This window comes from Lissotriton vulgaris, chromosome 8, assembly GCF_964263255.1.
Source record: "Lissotriton vulgaris chromosome 8, aLisVul1.2, whole genome shotgun sequence".
NCBI lineage: Eukaryota > Metazoa > Chordata > Amphibia > Caudata > Salamandridae > Lissotriton > Lissotriton vulgaris.
In genome coordinates this window covers 189,624,055-189,644,635 of record NC_141696.1, presented here as the reverse complement: position 1 = coordinate 189,644,635, position 20,581 = coordinate 189,624,055, and the positions used below count along the sequence as shown (strand labels likewise).

Genomic DNA, 20,581 nt, shown 5'->3' with positions numbered 1-20,581 from the left:
TTTTAGGAGGGCCTTCCTTGATAGTCATGATAAGGAGGAGGAATCTCCTGGTAGATAAGTGCCGGCAGAAGTATCTGGCGCATCAAGGACCACCTGGGTTTTCCAGCTCCAGCAGTGGATGAGATTCAAGAGGACATTTTAAGCCACTTTTGTTCCCAAGACTCTGAGTCTTTTCCTGTCAATATGGCTATCCATAACATGCTTTATAAGCAAGTGAACGACATTGAATATTATCTGCTTTTGCCAAGTTCTTTGCAGATATATATCCATTTGATTCCTTTGATGCTTAGGTTATTTCCCTCATCAAAGTTGACTTTCATCTGGCTAGTGTTTTTTCCCAATATGCTCTGGCCACTGAGGATGTTGCTCCTGTGGACTCTGCAAATTACAAGAACCATTTTGCATTTAAGGAAGCATTGAGAATGTTTTCTCTTATAGTGAAGGCATAGCTACTATACCATTTCAGCCCTTTTGAAGGACTTCCAGTCTGTTTCTGCCTCATGTGAAAAAAATAGATCTGATTTCTCTCAGATGTTGCCTTTAGTGAGTTTTGGACTGCTCATGCTGCCTCAGGTGCTGCCATCTCTGGAAGAAGTCATATGTGGATGCAGACCTGTAAGCTGGACAGTGCTCACTGGAACTTGCTGCATCATCTACCATTCCTGGAGGTAATGTTGCTTGGCCCATGATATGAGGCACTTTTCATGAAGTAATTCAACCATTTTGCAAGATTTCTCTACTCTTCCATCAGTGTCAATCAAAGGACCATTCATTCATCAGTGGAAGGTCCTGAAGACGTAGCAGCCACAGGGCCTGTGGTCATTTTGTGGCTCCTTCATCAAAAGTGTGATGTTCCTTCATGAAAAGATTCTGGTCCCTACCTCATGCTTCTTCCTCTGCCTGCCCCTTCCACTAGGCATGCCTATCTGTCTCTATCTCTTCTCTCCAAAGACAACTAGTTGGTGCTCATCTGGTTCATTTTAATGACAAGTAGAGTTTGTTGGTGTTTGTCGGGTTCTTCAGAGCCTGAATCATATGTACTTCGTTGAGTTCTGGTCTCTACCTGTCATCCAACTCTACTAATTGAGTGACATTCTCTAGGACTCATCATTTTTCTCCAAACAGTTGTAGGACCAGATTCTCCTAGTCTTTAGTGACGAGCAGATGTCCTGGGTGAACCTTTTTGAAGAATTTTGCCACCCCAAATGTATATAACAAACACACTTTTGATACACCCCAATCATTATTGCTTGTTACATTATCCCCCCTGCTGAATTGATCCATAGTTGTTAATAACATCCTATTTTTAAATTGAAATTCCACACAATAGAACTAAATGGCTGGAAACTGTTACACCCCCCCCTTTACTAATTTCCTTCTTAGTTCTTTTCCATGATAACCTATTACTTTAAGATGCTAAACTAAAGCTACATACGTTGCCTTATATTCTTTGTATCTCCTTTCTACCAAATTCTAATGTAACACAATTAAACAAGAGTGTGATCAGCTTTGGATGGCCTTATATCTTAATTAAATAGACCCTACAAAAGATTGTTATGTGTAGGAATTCTGCCATTTTCCTAATAATGTATTTAATTCTTTGGCTATATTATCTACATTCCTATTAGGGAAATTCTCCAAATGCTCTGTGATTGTATGCTGAGGTATTTGATCTCTTTCCTAACTTCTTTCAATCTCTGCGCTCATATTCCAAGCATTGATCTTCATCTTATATTGGTTTAAAAGATGGCCAAAATGTACCAAAATAATTTGCTTAATTCTCTCTAAAGTGATACGGTTTAATTTACCTTTGATGTATAACTAAATAAACCATCAGCATATACAGCTAGCTTTCTGCTATATCCCAAAGAGTTTAATACCTGGGTGTTCCCTTATTCAATGCACTAAAGGCTCAATGTATACATCAAAAAGCAGTGGCAAAAGGGGGCATCTCTGCTGTTTTCCTCTCTGGATCTGTTCATCATCATTAAGACTTCCATTGACTAAAATCTTACCACATGGATTTCTATATAGGGCTCTAATTACTTGAATATATCTTCAAAATTCCAAATTCCAAAATTATCCAGACACTTCCATAAGTAGAAACAGTTGACACTGTTGAAAGCCTTAGCAGTGCCTAACATTACCAATGCCAATGCAGCTTTGTGCATTTTCGCAAGGTCTATCATACCTATCAATTTAAGTGTAAGGTCGATAGGTCTCACATAGGTCACACATTGTCTTGGGTTTTGATTGGGTTTAGGTAACAGCTTCTTGCCAGCTACGTGGGCTCTTCTCTCCCTACCCTTCCTTGTTTAGTAGATTATTGTGCATATGCTTAAAAACTGCCATGACCCCCCCACTTACATTTTCATATATCTCCTGGTATCCCATCTGAGTCTGCAGCTTTCCTATTCTTATTTCTAATTATTGTACCACTTATTTCTGCTTCCTTAATTTCTTGTACCAGCATCTCTCAATCCTTCCTATCCGATTTAGGAAGCTGTCCATCTTTTAGCACATTGTCATTAGGTTTATTTATTATTCCTCACTATATAGCTTTTAATAGAAATCCCAAAATATCTGCCCCTTTTCTGTCCTGTTAAAGACATCTGTACCATGATCTATATCCTGGACACCACTGATATGATTTCTCACTCCTTCTGTTTTTAATTTCGGGACAGAATTTACCACAGTTTTCGCCACCACACTTTAAACTTCTGATCTAATCTCTCCTTAGGGAGTTCTCTGGTGTCTTCTAGTGTCTCAGTTTCTTCCTTACATTCAACTTCAAAATCTGCTGAATGTACCAACTTGTCTAATTCTTCACTTCTTTTTTTAAGCAGATGATCCTGTTCTTTACTCTTTGTAGTGGTATTCTTCAACCACTTTGTAATTGCACCACACAGGAAAGTCTTATACGCATCCCAAACAGTGTTCACTGCACTTTACTTATTATGTTTAAATAACTTCTGTGTTTGTCTTTTTAATTCTGTTGTTAAGTCCTCGTCCCCTAGCGGTCTTTTATCCATCATCCATCTTGACCTTTTATATTGCTTAGGGACCTCCAGCACTAACCATACTGCTGAATGGTCTGTCAAAATCATAGGAATAGGCCTTATCTCTATCACCTTGTCTATTAGCAAAATATCTAATAACCAATAGTCAATTCTGGAATTATGTTTGCACGTATTTCTTCAATAACATGTATATCCACTTTGTATTCCAGCTCCTGCTGTCCATATATCACATAGCCCCACATTCTGCATTATGTCTTCCAAATATTTTTTAACTTTCATCATGTTCGAGTGAGGACCCTTAGTTGACCTGTCCAACTCATTACTCAACAGTGAAATAAAATCACCACTCAAGATAATAGGGCCTGTAAAATCTAGCACATTAGTCAAAATGCATTTCAAATGGTTTGGGTCATCTATATGAGGTCCACCATATCCTGCACACACCAAAGTCATATTATTAGCTTTAATCTTGGCAATTACTCATCTTCCAACATTATCTACTTGCATGTCTAAGATATCTTTATTAGGGTATTTCCTGACTGATAACTAGCCCTTAAGATAACAATTGCTGATCTGTACAGGCTATCTGCCGTACCCACCCTCTCTTTTGAAAACATTTTTACAATTTGTACTTTTCATATGTGTCTCCTGCTAAATTATCACATGTGCTTCTGATTGTCTTAAATATTCTATTACCCTTTGCCTTTTCTTTTACTTATGGAGACCAATAACATTCCACGTCATCAAAGGTATTTCCTTAACTCTTTCTTTAACGACTTAATGCTTTGTTTTACCGCGCTTGACAGGGCTGGTTACTGTGGGTTGCTGGCTGAAAGAAATGTACTTTCTCTCATATGCTCACCCCCCTATGTACCTCTCCCCCTCCTCCAAGAACACTCACTTGTATTTTGGCAGCATGTTGAGAGCTACTATCCTTCTCCCATCTAGCTCATTGTAATACCACACTTTTGTCACCGTCTTCCTTATAAAGTGATATACTCAGTCTTTAGACATTTGCCTTCAATGATTTGATTAATGTATCCACCTCACCCACCTCGCTGAAATTATATATCTTATTGTCCCACATTATTCTTAACATTGTGAGGAATATAAGGTGGACCTTAGTCCCATCTTTCTTAATTCCTCTATCCACTGACCTAGAATACATTGCCTTTCCTCAGCTATATGGTACAATTCTGATACATCAAGTCTTTTATTTTAAGAGCCACTGTCATGATCTGTTCCTCTACTGAGTAGGTCTGAAAATGTACTAAAATCTTCCTTGGTCTCTTCTGACTAACTTTTTTCTTGAATTGGTCTTGGTGTATTCCCTGTATTTCTTGATCCCATTTTATCTCTATACTCCCTTGAAAGATTTCTTGCTTTAGAAGATTTATTACACGTCTCACCATCAATTCCTTCTGCTACTTTTTGAACATTCAATATTTTTACATTATTTCTTCTAGACTTGTTTTCCAGCTTTTATAAGGTCTTTGTCCTCATTCTGTCTTGTTCTTTCAGTTTTGTGATTTCTTACACATTCTTTTGTACCTCTATTCTGACTTTCTGCATAGAGCTTTAGAATTCTGTTGCTCTAGTAGAAAATTAATCAATCTTCTTTTTAAGGACTAAACTAGTCTGATGTATGGTTTTTTTGTGGTAGCAAATCAGTTTCTGTGAGAAAATGAGTTGTTGGTTGACCTCCTCAACCTTATTCAAGCAGCAGCTATAGGGAGAGCCACAAAAAATAATTAACCTGTGCTTAATCCTCTGGTAGCTTGGCACACAAGGCTTATTTTAGAGGCAGCACAAAACAGTAGCAAAAGTGAAAGCACAACACAAGAAAAATTCTACAGCATTTTAGAAAAATAGGGTCAATTCTAATAAATTATTTGAAACTAAAACAAAAAAATACAAACAGTAGAACAGCAGCTATACGTTTTTTAAGTGTAAAATAGCTCCTAAAAGATCAAACCACCAACCACAGACTCTGGTTGGGCAATTCCAGGTCAAAGTCAAACGTTATTGGCGACTGTGATGGAATGAGAGTCCGATACATGAGTTGGATTGGGCTCGGTCTTCGCTTACCTCTGGACTTAAAAGAAACTGTGGCGAAAAATGTCTGAGGAGGTAGAATTCAGCGGTGCAAGGCAGCAGCTGGTGTCCAAGGAGGAGGCTTTTTCATCAAGGAGGCTCTGTTGCAGTTGCGGTGAAGATTCCTATGTTCGAGCTTAGTCTCTATTTCTACAGTTGGTCCACTAGATCTACTTCTGACACTCGGAAGCAGCACTGACAGCACACATGTGTTTCCAGCGCCAGTACAGAAGGGATACTTCATGCAATCAAATTATTTCTCTCTCTGTGACTTTAATCAAATATCAAGGGTAACACTGTTTTTCCACTGTAGAGTGGTAATTGCTGTAACGACTTCAAGATGTTTGACTCAACTTGAGCACTACAGCTCTATATGAATAAACCTACTTTAATGGAGCAAACTTTATTTGGTATGCTTTATTCTGAACTAGTCTAAATTGGGCTCACGAGCATGAACTAACTAAAACTCTCACACCACTGTTATTTTGGTGGCAATTTTTCGTTGCAGAGTGCATTTGCAGATCATGACCTTCTCCCACTATGATGGAATTTCTGTAGTGGGAATTTAAGGTTGGGGCAGTTATCCCTGGGTAGGTCTGAAAGGGATGTTTCAGATTTATGCATGCACAATTTTCCACTGGGTGGAATTTGTGCACATTTTAAGCTTGTGAGGACTCCAGGAAATCTTCAACTTTAATGGATTTCTAGGTGTATTCCATGAATTGTTAGTTCATCTTATGGATATTTGCTCTAAATATAGGAGTAATCCTCCAGGAGTTAATTCCAAATTTCAACCCATGCGCTTTGTGAATCTATGGCATAATTTATATTATACTAGAAAAGAACACAATAAACCTAGGCTAAATATTTACAGTAGAAGGGCAATTCGTTTTAATTGTGTGCAGCATCATTTTCAGACCGCCTTCATTTCTGTAACTTATGTACAGTGGAATGTTTCTTATGCATTTGAATTTTTTAAGTTGAAATTGTCTTGCTTCAATTTTTTTTTATACTTCTACTACTTTTTACCTGCAATACTTATTTATTTTCGAATAATGTTTTATCCAATTCCCTGTTGCCATCTGTCTCCCCTTTTCGTTTTTGTTTTCCTCTTCCTTTTTTTCAACTTCTTACTCTTTCTTGCTTCTTTTTTCATTGAGTGTTTGTTACATTTTAATTTACTCACTTCTTCCCTTTTGTAAATTTTTTCTGATGGAAGGATAATTGCACACTTTTTTGTTTCTATTTCTTGTGGTGGTATCACCATGCAACCCTTTTACCCCCTCTCTTCTTTATCTGCTTGTCCCCTTCTCGCTGCTGTCCTGCCTTTAGCACAGCGAATGTCCCCTTTTTCTTGGACCTCTTTAATTCTTTTATACTTTTAAGAATTTTAAAAACTGTACTATTTTGAAGTACTGAGCGTGTTCAGTTTCTGTTTTTAGCAGTGTTGCATATCAAATGGACAGTTTTTTAAAATTGATAGTATAATACCAGTTAATGTTGGATTTTGAGAGCCAAGATAAAAATTAAGTCTTATTTAATAGAGCGACCTCGCAATAATGATAATGATCAAATGGCAAACACATTATCTTCAGTTTAAGGTCGACAATTTTCTTGAAGATCAGAGCATTTTGCGAAAGTCATGTTATTGAATTCCCTGCTCTAAGGAGCAAAGTTTGCTTGGAGGGAGTGTAAATACAGCAGGGCTAGCACAAGTCAATCACATTGCTTAAAAAAATAATCTATGACTTTTCATGGTTTTTTGTATTTCACATCTCCCTCAGGATGTCTCAGTGTTTTTAAGGTGACTCAAAACGAAAAATGTTTATTTACAAGTTATTATCCTAGTAGCGGTTAAGACAAAGGCTTGTCTTATTTTGCTTTTTACAAAGCGATGAAGTGATGTTCCTCCAATGTCTATGTGAAACATGTTTTTAAATGTGCCGATATGAGAAACTGTAATGTCATTTAGGATGATCTGTTTTCCCTGTGAATATTTTATGTATGTATGTTTTATTTACTTTTTTAAAGTGTTAATTTTCATTGCATTAAATCGCTTAATCGTGACACACCATGTATATCTAGGCCAGATTTGTCAACACCCGTATTTCTGGCATTCCAAATAGATATTACCTTAAAATAGAAAAAATCAGTTTAGTTTGGAAGACATTTGCTTGAATTTGCTTGCCGACTCGACCTGTGTCCCACCATAAAACTCCCTCTATTTCGCCATGTCCATATCTAACAGTCCATATATGCTTTGCATCTTGTGTGAAAAAGCATGCTTGTGCATGGCATGCCGCTCTGTTTATTTTGCTCTCAGACATGTATTCATGACTATTGTTTCTTACATACTTCTGATTTTGTTCTCTTTCTGTTACTAATAATTAACTATGCCTGAAATGTAAAAGTGGAGTGAAACTTTAGTGACGAAAGGGTCAGTTCCCCACACGGAGGGCGAGGGGTGGCATGCAGATTCAAAACCCTATTTAAGTTTCTGTAAACCATGTAGACAACTTTGGCGAGTGAGTTACTCTCAGTTAAAGAGTCACAATGTTGTAGTATGTTGGGAAATGGGCTGTAATGCAATGAATGGAAGATGATGACACCTCTGCCTGCCTTTATCACAAGCTCACCATCTCCAGTGGCTCTAGGTACTCCTGGGGCCAGGACACCATCAGACTCCCGGTGAAGTGCAAAAAGGAAAAACAAGCCAACAAGCCTTCTCCATCTGTACACCTAAGGTCTAGAACAATATTCCTGTGTCCATCTGGACCACCCCAACCCTTCTGCAATTTAGAAAAGAGCTGAAAGCTCTCTTTAAAGAACACTACATCATGATGCCGCAAAGTCCAAAAACAGTTAAGCCTTCCTTCACACCTTGATTCTACCTTGTACAGGTTTGTTTGACCTATATTAATACCACATACACATATACATACATTCATACATAACTTTGCCTAGGGTGTTACAGATCCTTGCATCGGGCCTATATTCATCTCACTGTCAACATAAAACACGAGCGGTGTCCATTGTACTCCTACATATCAAATTCTAGTTCTAAATATATACATTTCCAGTGACAGTTTCAGTTTCAGTTTCTTGCATTGAATTATAAATGTTTTTATGCATTTTTAAAATTGACAAATCTCTTCTCAAAACTGGTGTAAAGTTCAAATAATTCTTATCCTTCTGCCTGACTGATCTAAACTGTGGATCCCTGGATCACACCCTCCAATTCACAAGTTGTTCTGCACACATAATAGTTTCCTTTTATCAATACGAAAACTCTTTCTAATAGATCAATCCATTCTGAGAGATTTTATACCAATCTAAGTCAAGCTTCCTCTCTAGACTGAAAGAAGCCAATAAACATACATCAGTACATTTAGTACTTTTTGGCTGATAAGTACGGCTTCACATTTATTATGTTTTTATGTAACTTCCTCGTCAATATTCATGCAGTGAATATGCAGCCCATGGAGCCTATTCCCTTCGCTTCTGTCTTTAATAGCAGCAGATATTTTTGTCAGCAAGAAGAACAGTTATCACTATATAGGTTTAAATGCTTAAGTGCAATTGCAGTCAACTAAATGACTGTTCTGAAATAGAAGGTTATGGTTTACATAGGGCACTGTTGAGCCGTAAATTAATGCAAAATTCACCATTGATCACATCTATTTTGTGATCCTTGACGCCATTTTTTGAAGGTGTCCAATCTGACAATTAGGTATTTCTGACACTGCTAACAAGAGCACATATCATTTTCTTTGGCAATTGGATAGAAAATGTTTACTGTGCTACAGGGTGTATCTTAGTGGATGGAGTTAAGGAGTTTGGAAAACTGTGGCACTTACTGTGCAATCACTGAAATGATGAAGCAGGCGTCCAGTATCTACTTTTTTAAAACTATTGTTAATGAAATACTAAAATGGTACACAACTAACACAAATACATTTTCATAATTATATGATCTTGAACATAACATAAGAGATGCCATCATCAATCGCATAACTGATGAAATCACATTTACTATCTTCAATTATGCCATACTGCAAAAGCCCACCCTCACATTCAGTTGGTCAGCTGCTCACTGTACTAATCAATACCCCACCCACACAGATAAGACACAACTCTTCCCTTATTTGGTTACTCACTCACACCCTGACTTAGTTAACGACTCAATCATTCAGCATTACAGCCACCCACTGATTCACTCACTCACCCACCGAATCAGTCATACATTCCTTCTGTCAACAAATTACTTGCTCACTTATTTCATGCCTCCCTTCCTGCTTTTCTCCCTTACTGATTCTCACTCACTCATCCACACCCACCCACCCTCTGATTCCCTCAATTGAACATTTACTTGGTTACCCTTTCACTCATTCACCTACTCTTTCAATAATGCAGTAGCCCTCTAGCACCCTAACACACTCAGGACTAATCTACTCAATAGTAGCTCAAACCCAGGCTAGTCTATCCACTAATTGTATGTAAGGGAAGTACAGTAATATGTACTATTGTATAATGTCATCAGTAATGTCACTGATTAAGTTTTGTGAGAAGATCAGTAGTCCTCCTTGGGGACGTAATTGTTAAATTAATATTGTCTAATTTTTGACTTTGCTTTCGAGTGTTGCAATTAAAAATTAGGGAATGTCCCTTTGGGTCCCCCAAGTGAGACCAAGTTAATTCTTTTGTGATTACCACTAATCTGGTATCAGAGACTGCAGTGCTGCTGAGCACTGTTTTTGAAATATAACCCCTAATAAACAAGTACTGCCCTGGGAACTTTTTGTCACAGTTTCCCAATATGTAACCCAGATCCCCGCCTTTAACTTGAATGTTCATCATTGCAGATTTTAAGTACATTGTAACTCACATGATTTAGTTGCCTCGCATTACTACTATTTTCTACATTTAATGTATTGTTTTAATGAAATATGTAAACTTCTCATCTGTTTCCCCATCCATTAAGGGATAATTTGAGTCACTGAAGTTTCCTCCACATTTACCAACTAGTTGATTTGTCAGCATGATTGTGACAACAATTAGACGTCCCTGTTTTTGCCCCATACCTTTTCTCCTTCACAGTCATTCAATGACAAGCCTAGAAAGATCTTCTTCCTTTCACGAAAATTCCCATTCTACAAGAACAAGGACCAGAGCGATCATGAAGCAAGTGACCCAGAACGTAAGTAGATGTCTGGAGATGCTGTGACGTGCTGCTCGGCATAATCATGGGTGAGACGCATGACAGTACTGTTACCCTCCTCCCCCGCCCTTCCACCGGCCTCTGCACATACATCTAGGCCTGCAAAAGTAGAACGCATGTAGGCAGGTGAAGGATTGATACTGTAACCAGTCTGTAGATGTTGTCTGGATCACCAGCATCCTCAAAGTTGTCTTCAATTTACTCTAGTAGAATTTCCTTTCAAGTACATGCTGGATACAGTGACCTTCTGAACCAACAAGCAAAGTCAAGTGATTTTGAAACTGAGTGTTATATCTCAGTTTTCCTCACTGAGGAACCTCTAGTTTGGTTACCTGGGAGGTAGCAGTAGACTGTTTGATCAGACTCTATGGTGCATATTTATTATTATTTCATGCAATGCATTGCAGCAAGGAAACTTGCTGTGCTGTATTGTGTGAAAGGGAGAGAGCAGTCGTTCGCCATTTTTACAAAGATATGAAGCTTTTCTGCTCTCCTTGTGCTGGCAAACTGCATGCTGCCTAGCACCAATGCAGACACCCTTGCTCCAGGGCACAAGGATCACTGCATTATGGGTAGGATTGTTTATGTGAAGCACAGGATACGTCCTTGCACTAAAACAATCCTTAGAGGAATATTATTTTTTTATGTGTGCTGCAGAATTCAGCAAGCATGGAAGGAGGAAGTATCAAGGAGAAATAAAGATGTTTATCCTCAAAACTCCTCTACCATTTTGCCACGAACTCAGGTTTACAAGTTTTATAAGTCTAGGTGTGTGTTAATATTGTAGGGTGGATTCATGGTTCATGGATGGGAATGTTTGTGAATGTTCATAAACATATGAGTGTGTTGCTGTTCTAATTTTTTTACACAGCATCCCACCAACACCTCTTTTCCCATCTCTAACTCACTTTTAAATAAACAATGCAAAAACAAATGGTGGTAAAGCACGCTTTTGCATTGTTTATTTAGTACTGCAAGTAGGAACGTGGTCGGCAGTTCCCCAGCACCAAAACAGACCCCACAGTAGTGAAATCACCCACACCCAGCCAACCCACCGAAACACCTTATAGCCAGTCCGGCCCTGCCTGTATACATACCTGACAATTGATTTTTCTAATCTGCATAGGTTTCCAAGGATAAACAGTAATTTGAGGAATATCTGAGGAACTTCTACTCAGTGGAAATTGATTTATAAATGCCTCACATCTACCATTTCAAAAAGTGGATCCATTTTCTTGTCTATATGCATGTTTAATTATTCTCAGCATTAACGGACTGACCTCCATTTTAAAGAACGTTTTAATGTTACAAAAGACAGGAACAGAGCAGTGCATTGATAGAGATGCTAGGAAACGTCAGTGCAGGGTAAAGTAATGGGTTGGTGGAGTGTTGCCTTCACTCTCTCCTCAGTCCCACAGTATGCTGGTCTCTCGACAGCCAAAGACCTTGTACATAAGGATTTGCTATTATTGTTAATGATGATTAGGGGACAGTGATGTGTATCTCTGTGGCATCTTCTGCCTAAGGCTTAAATTGTATCCATGGTTTAAATATCAGAATTAGAGGAGAGGAAAGTAGTAGTCAAAAGACTAAGGGTTAAGAATGTGTAAAGACCTGCTCGATACTGCTAAATGACATTTATCTCATTTTGAAGAAGCACTGACATTTTCAATTTACAACCATTGAAAAATAAACAAGATTTGCAAAATGTTAAAATATGGGGTCAATGGGAAACCTGCCGCAGAATGGATCAAATGGTATAAATATTCCTCTGTAGCACCAAAACAGTTGCAAAGAGCATCCTACAGTTATGGCCCTCCAAGACTAGAAGTGAATGAAATCAAATACATTCTTAGTACATCTTCACCCATAAGTTCAAAACAGGAAGTCTGGGGTTGCACTGATTTACTGTTCTGTATAGGTATAGGCCAGACATAGTTCTCCAAATTCAGGTTGATGTCCAGTCAATAGGGGTTCCCATAACGCATCTGCATACCACAGGTATCAACACTCTGACTACTAATGAAATTAAAATATGCCTTTGTTCAGCAGGGCAAGGTTTAATCGCTTTAACCACTTGGATGCTATGGTTCCTCTGGCTCTTCCATGTAATTTCCATTGAAATCAATGGAAACTCCATGACGAGTTACCCTTGTCATTAGCGGCGAAGAGGTTAAACACGTATGCTACATTTCAATGAGACTCTCTCCTTTGCAAATTAGGAGCAATCCTTCATGTTTGTGATTGAATCTCAATTCCTGCTCCTTTGTTGCTTCTGTCTGCCAGAAAATTATTGTGCCAACCTTTTTTGGTACAAGTATTTTCCCGATGAAATATAACAACAGTGAATCACTTATTATATGTCAATTTAAACAGACACTTTTGATTTTCGTCTCATTTTGTTATTCAGTTTAAAGTCACTTAAGCCAATTTGCTGTGACTCAGCAATTAGCACAGTACCTTTTGTCAACTATTTTAATTAGAAATGCTTAACAAGGCGCAGCACTTCCATTGCATTAGCTGCTCAGTTAATTTGTAATTTCCAAATGAAAGAATCAAAACATTTTGAGTAAAATGTCTACTTAATTTAATTTCGGCATGTATTTGTATTCATATTGCACTAGCTCTAGGTCACAAACACAAAGAGGTTATAGCTATGCAAATATAATCACCCTTTAGGATTATAATTTGTAAAAAGAGCAGAACTTCCATCAGGAAGACATTCTTCTCCATACATTTTATACTCTATGTAATACCTAAAAAGTAAATATAACTAGGGTGGCCTCAGTGATGTTGTCATTTTAGCATAATAGAAGATCAATGATATTGCAAAGATTGTTTTGGGGATCACATACAGTTTGCTGTTGGAAAAACAGTGCTCTTGTGAGACAGTTGCCATCTCCCGATTAACAAAAGAGAACATAGTAGGATAATTGTTTTATTAGAGCCACAAAGCTTTACGGTATTGAGAATATGAGGAATAGAATGGAACCTGCCTTTAAGTTTAAAGTTTATAACCTGCCAGATCAATGTTCCAGATCAAATTTTACTTTGAGAAAACTATTGTACATGTCTGGAAAAAACACACACACTCAAATCCAGATTAAAAATCAGATACAGGTTTTTCCTAATTATTTACAGGATTGGAAATCTGGAAAGAAATAAAGGTTTCAGATGAGGTAAAAGTAGACCTCTGAAACAAGAAGGGCTGTTTTGAAATGCAACATGCTTTTACTTACAAGACTAAATCAATCACTTCAGTAGGAAGAAGTTGGAGAGATAAGTGCCTCGAGTTGCAAACTGTACATGTATTAGCCCCGTATGTCCATAAATTCCAAACAAAAACATTATTTTTGGAAAATCAACCCAAGCACACCAATTAGTGACTTTGATTCAGCATAATAAGCAGAAATACCCTTAAGAATATGTGTTGAATCAATACAATCTTTATTTATTGTAGTTGATTCCTGTAGTGAAATATGACACTTTTGTTTGCTGCCCAAACCACAATTGCTTGAAATACTAATGAGTGAAATCACAAAAGTTGATGCAATGGGCAAAAATGTAACCAATAAACTTATAAGCTATTTGAAGCAAGGAAATGTGTGTCCATAAAGTTTACTTTCTCTTTACATGACTAGTTACAAGGTTGACAAACTCAACTAACTAAAAATAGATACATGTCCAGTTTTAAATGTGTTTTCAAGCAGTGCCTTTCTAAAGGTGATAGTGGATAAGTACTTATGCTATTTTATAAGGTGCATGTCACAGTTGCAGTTCAAACAATTATGCAATGAACACAGATTATCGAAAAAGAAATGCATAGCCCAGACCCTTTTCACACTACACCCCTTGTATAGCTGTTGGAGGGAGTTCCGTGCTGTTGGGCAAGAAGACGGTCACTGTCTCCTTCAATGGAAAAATAACCTACAAAAATGTGCTGTGATGATCTTAGGTCAAAAAGCAAGGACTGGGATCCAGACAGCTCAGCGGGCATGGTCTTTCAGGGTAGTAGTATCCATTTCAATTCCACTGACGTCTTCCTTCCTCTTCTGCGCCTTGTTCTTCCTCTCCCATTGCTTTCTCCCTGGGGACGCCTGTGCAGGACATCCCCGGATTAGGTGACGACGGTTATGGAACAAAGACTCTGAGTAAGTTCCATGAAATGGTCAAGTAATTTCTCCATTTTGCATTACTTTTTTCAGCTTAATATCAGTTTTTCTAATATATTTCCTTTTTTGAGAGGCTCCGGTTTCTCAGCATGCGCAAAAAGGGTTATGTTCCCAGTGTGTGAATGATACAAGACTGCATATACTTTTACATCTTTGTGCTATGCATGAAAATAACGACTAATGAACAGGAAGCATTAAAAAGGCTCTTTACACTTTTTGTTCTTTACAACCCCCTCCGATGTATGTCTCACATTCTTTTTCCGTGGCGGCGCTGTAACGTAATGATGCCTGATTCTATTGTGTAGAAGGATTTCTTAAGCATCTGTTCAGGTTGATCTACATTAATTATGCTTGCCTCTCATGCTCAAGAACGCACAAGGAGGGTAATATTGCATAAAACATAGAAAGATATGCATGTCTCATCCAAGAGCTTGTTTTCAGCTGGGGTCATTTTCAAGCACTAAATGTAATACTTTTGTTATTGTTGTAAGCTAAACCATCTTCTGTAAGTGCATAACTTGCGTTTTTGATTGCAACCAGCTGTGTTATGTGGGTTATATTTGATCTAAAACCTAATGGCTGAGCATGCTTGAAAAAGGTAGTGCTTAATGACATATTGGATATTGTCAACAAATTGAATTACAAAATACTAAACAAGACATTTAACATATTCAAGGTAATAGTGATCACATATTGACTAAATGTTAGAGCAGCCATATGCCACAATGAACAGTTTTCTTTTTTGTCAGTACAGACAGAGGACCTTGTTGAATAGTTCCACCATATTAAACTTTGTAAGCCGTCCCATTATCATTGTAGGTCATGGCTCATCTGCTGTGTGATCAGCAGAAGCAATTGAGGCTAAAGTTGAACAACTTTCACCTCAATTCTTTCTGCTGATCACACGGTAGACGAGCCATGACCTACAGAAATAATGTTACATGAAAAGAAACAGCCATCTAGTCCCTCAGCCAGTACTATAAATAGAGGAAGACTTATGGTCATGTGCATGACTGCATGGAACATCTAACCGATAGAATAACCTGTCCTTGCAGGGGTAGGGTCAATATTTTCTGTATCACAAACGTCCTAAAAAAAGTCTATATCAAATTTAGATCAAGGTGCCAAATGCTGTTAAAAGGCAAAATGCACAGTTTTCAGAAATACTTCAAGCTTTTTTGTGATATGTCCGGAGTGAAATCTGAAAGTCAAGAGCCAGTACTTACAATAAAGATTTGTGCATTATGGAGAATGTCTGTGTAATGGAGAATGCAAATGCGCTAATATTAATTTGAGTGGCAGAGAGAATTTTTGAGTCCTCAGTGCCAGGAAGGCTGGTATGTTGTGTTATACATGGCAACACTGAAGAACACCCAAAGAAGAGTTCCTCCAGTATCTGCAAATATAGTAATATTCCTCCGATTTAACCATGCTCAGTTGAATATAAGTCAGAAACTGCAGATTTCAATATGTTGATATTCATGGCACAAAATCAAATCTTGTTTAGCTCTAAGAAATCTAAGTGAAGTCCTCCTGCACAAGAGACTGGCGGCTGTGTTTATCCTACTTTCCCCCTGTCCCTATAAAACATGCGTGTTTCCTATACTCAAGAAGTACAAACATGAACAATCAATTTAGAGAATATTACATCCTTGTAAGCGATGATATTTCAATGATGTATGCCATTCCCTTTTAAATTAAGTTTACTTTCTTTTGTGGATATATACAATTTTATTTGAATTAGAGAAAGTGTTCAGTAAATACTTAGCCATATGTATAAAGAGGGTCACTTGTGCAGGAGAAAGAAAGGAGAACTGTACCGGAGTAGATTTAATTTTTCTGTTAAAAGAAAAATTGACTAAAGATCTTCATGCATTTCTGAAGGGAAACTGAACTGAGTTGAGATGCAAGAGTGGAGTGATTCATTTATTTGTATGAATACATCTGGAGGTACTTATAGATCACAAACCAAGCTGGTTATTAATGCAGCACAGTACATGGGGGTGCTGAGGTGTTACCTTAGAGTCATGTGATCAATTGGGACAAGCAATTGGAAAGATGAGGTTTCCTTTGGGTTGGACCCAGGTGGCTGGTGGAATGTGAAAAGTACCTTATTGAGTTCTAATATGGCAAACAGATGTATCTTCAACTACCTGCTGAACTGCAGGAACATTTGAAGGAACCATAATATAGGGTGATACGCTGATCCCACTTTTGTCCACATAGATGGGAAAAGACAGGCTTATTTTTCTTTTCTGCCTATTTTACTTCCATTCTTTTCATAGTTTTGTATCTGAAAAAGATGCTGTTGCTTGGAAAGCTATATATTGTAAACCCACAAGAGGTATAGTCTTATTAGTTCATTCAATGATAAATTGGAGGGCACTCTTCAGTGGCTTCAGGATGATGTTTGGAAAAAAAGATGGCATGGTGTTCTGACGTTTGCCTCAGGGAGATTTGATTTGACGTAGAAGTGAAAACTGGTACCCTGGTGTCTGTTTTTTTTTTTGGGTGGTAAATGTTATGAAGATGAGTTTGCAGATGATGATGAAATCAAGTCACGTTGTGTACATGGAGAGCTGTGATATGAATCCTTCCATTTTCATTGTAGAACTCCAAACCTGGAACTCTAAATCTGGAACTGGTCGGTCTTTTGGTTTTGACAATGAGTATGAAATCCTCCTTAGTTAAATTCAGTTCAAGAGTGGTGCATGACATCCTTGCTTAGATGAAAGAGAGACACTGCTTAAGGCGGACATTGTCCTTATTTGTGGAAACTTTAAAGTACAGTTGGACATTGTCTCAGTTAGGTTGAGCTTTGATTGCTTAGATGCCAAGGGTATGTTTACATGTTTTGGTTAATAATGACTCTTCATTTATTTCATCAGGATAAATATTATTAGAACTTTAATTTAACCAATATCATCACATCTAACAACACTAGAGCAGCAGGGGTATAGGGCAAGAAATGACTGCACTTTATCCAACGTTTATGGTCTATTTATTTTGGAGAGTTTTTTGGGTGCCAATAACCTGAAGTCATATACCCCTAGACTCCCAAGGGCAACACCCAAAGCTTTACAACAAAACACAATGATTCAGCACTCCCCCACAATAAACATTCGCAGTAATAATCAAGGTAATGATTTAAGGAATCCGTTCAGTAGGTCTTAACATTTTCATTTATTTAAATTCTTCATACATACGCTCTGTATGAAGAATTTGAATAAAATAAAATTTTAACACCTACTGAACGGATTCCTTAAATCATTACATTGATTATTACTGCGAATGTTTATTGTGGGGGAGTGCTGAACCATTGTGTTTTGTAATATCACCACATCTATTCTAAACAACATTCATGTGACTCATTCAGAATTCCTCTTTATTCATTTGCTCACAAATCATTTCTGCAATGATAATGCTTAGCTCTGAGGATTTCCTCGACTAACTTAGAATACCCGGAAATTATGGCAATTTCTCACTGCCCACAACAGTATTCCTATTTGACTTTGACTTCAACGCTTCCAGCAGCGAAATCATGGACAGCCTTGGGGAGATAATATTGCATAATAATTTTATAGAACATGAACAAATCACTTCTTGTAGGAAGTTGTAAGTCACCATTACTGTTTGTTTTTGTAAGGTTAAAACCTGCAAGTTGAAATAATCGTATTTCATGAGACTCCACAGTGTTGTAATTTTAAGAGCAGTAAGGATCCATGTTGCAAACCCCTAATTCAATGTTCTTCATTTTCCAGTAGCACTCTTCCTAACAAGAGAGCTTAAATACAAACTTTTGTTTAACTGCTGGTGAGATGCATTCTCTCTGACGTGATTACAAATAGTTATATTAATAAGGAGATCCCCTTTAAATAAAGACATTCTTATTTTCAAGAGGGATAGAGGATAAAATCAGCAGAAACAGAAGGCACCATCAGTTTAAGAAATAATTGTATGTTCCACCAGTATTAATGCAATGACTCCATTGTGAATGCAGAAGACAAAGTCAACTCATCTAATAAAAGATGACAACATAAATCTCGAATAAAAAATAGTACCTCCATAATGCAATATTTGTCTGTGCCAAAAAGACACTAATTGCATATTATGAATTAGCTATGACATGATTTTAAGGCATGGGACCAGTACTCACATGTAATGAGATGATAAAAGGATTACTTGTGATTTCTAATTTCATTACATAGAATGAACTCATGATGCTGGTTGTGCTGTTTATCTGGCTGAAAATATGAAAGTTGCAAATAAGTGCATGACAGAACACAAATGAGCTGCGGAAGGAGAGAGGTGGTATGAGAAGGACAACAGAGACATTGACAAATGATACAAAATAAGTGATGGAAAGGAACAAGGTAAATAAGCAGGTTGCAACAATTTTGTGACGCGAGTTAAGAGCAGATGCATTATTCGCTGCGGCATGAAAACCTCTAAATTCTGTGGCATTAACAGGCACGATGGGCTGTTACCCTACTGTTTACAGCCTTAACAAGAACAGCAATACATAGGTGTTATGGGATTCTGATTACAGTTCCATATGCTTGCCAGTTTGAGTATGATACATATAATGTTAGGTTGTGCTTAGGAGCGACGAAGCCTGCACGTGTATAGGCACCAAGTGCTGCCAACATTTCTGCCAACTTAAATATCCACATAAGATGTGGCAGCCTGGCTCCAAAAACCTCCTGGCTTCGGTCAGAATGCGTTCACCTTTTAAGCGAGACACCACACCGACGGGGGTACCGCACACTTCACGTGATATTATAAAAAAATCACCGTTCATTTCATGGAAAAAGGCAAGTTCTAACAGCGGGACTCAAACAGCTCCAGACAGCAGCATTTCTGGCTTAATTTGTGAAACCTTCAGATGGATGCTTCGTGCAGTGCAGCTGGAGGGGCATGAAAGAGTAAAATCCGAACACCACGGTTCTCTAGATCGGAGAATGCACCCGGATCCACGACCGAGAGATCGACTGGAGTTCTGTGTGGGCGGAGCCTAGTGGAGTGGAGTGCAACGACGGAGTGGAGCCTCGGGCCAACGGAACCACCGGTAAGCAGTGACGGCGCAGCGAGCATCGGCAAATGGGGCTTAAGGGGCAACAGGACCGGGACTCTCCAGCGAGTTAAAAAGCCCCCAAGTGGTCTGCCTGACTTCAAAATGGCGGCCCCTGGGACAAATTCAGGCATGGAGTTTGGCTTTGCAGTTCTGGGCCACTGGAGGGCCGGGAAGTGATCCGCAACGTTACAGAGTGCCTCTGACCTGGATGGTGCCTGAAGTGAGCTGGGGCTGAAATCTGAGTAGGTGGGACAGAGGATATGACATCGCTGACCCCCTCTCAGACTATCTACGGAGGCCATCCCACCCCCTCCCCCATTCTCTTCCAGAGGCGCACCACTGCCATTCAACCCCCTGTAGGGGAGGGCTGCTATAACGGAAGACTGGCGTGCCCGCGACATGGGTACAGAGAGGCTTTAATCAGTGGGGGAGGGGCCAACACACTGTTTCACCTCCTTACAGACCTCCGTCCTGCCTGCATTTTGTATTGTTACTCAAAGTGAACCATGTTAGCCCTTCCCTTGCCTAATGCAATTCTTGCCCTCTCACCTCACAAACCCCCAGTTTGCCTGTCCCAGATGCTTGATCTTAAGATGGCGGATCATCCTGCAATCAAAGCGCGAGCAACACTAACACCCAGAGGAGCACACGTTTCCCTGTCAGGATGGGGGCTGGGGCCAGTCAGGGCCAGTCTCAATCACACCTGTGGGGGACCCCCATGGCCCCGGGGCACTCCCATTCTTAGCTGTTGGCGCACTACAACCCCTCCCGCGTCCTTCTGTAACCTCTATCCTCTATGTATTTATTTAAAGCTGGTTTTCTCAAACGTTGAGACCTGAGCAACATAGCTGATGCCCGGTGGAGTTGCTAAACAGCTAATGAGAATGTTGGCCCTGGTTTCCCCCTCGACCGTCACCTACCCAGCTGGACATCAGACACAGTTCTTCCTCGTCTCCCTGTTATGGCCCCTCCCCCCCTTCCTTTCCTACTAATTCTCTCATCC

At 38.8% G+C, this 20,581-nt stretch overlaps 1 protein-coding gene across 1 annotated transcript in view; it reads left to right on the top strand.

Annotated features, from left to right (window-relative positions):
- The window catches only part of LOC147696851 (disks large homolog 2-like), a 734,055-nt gene that overhangs the window by 518,685 nt on the left and 194,789 nt on the right, over positions 1-20,581 (top strand). Inside the window, exon 5 of the mRNA XM_086933917.1 lies at positions 10,212-10,311. Coding sequence (XP_086790043.1) covers positions 10,212-10,311 — 100 coding nt within the window. The remainder of the gene's footprint in view (positions 1-10,211; positions 10,312-20,581) is intronic.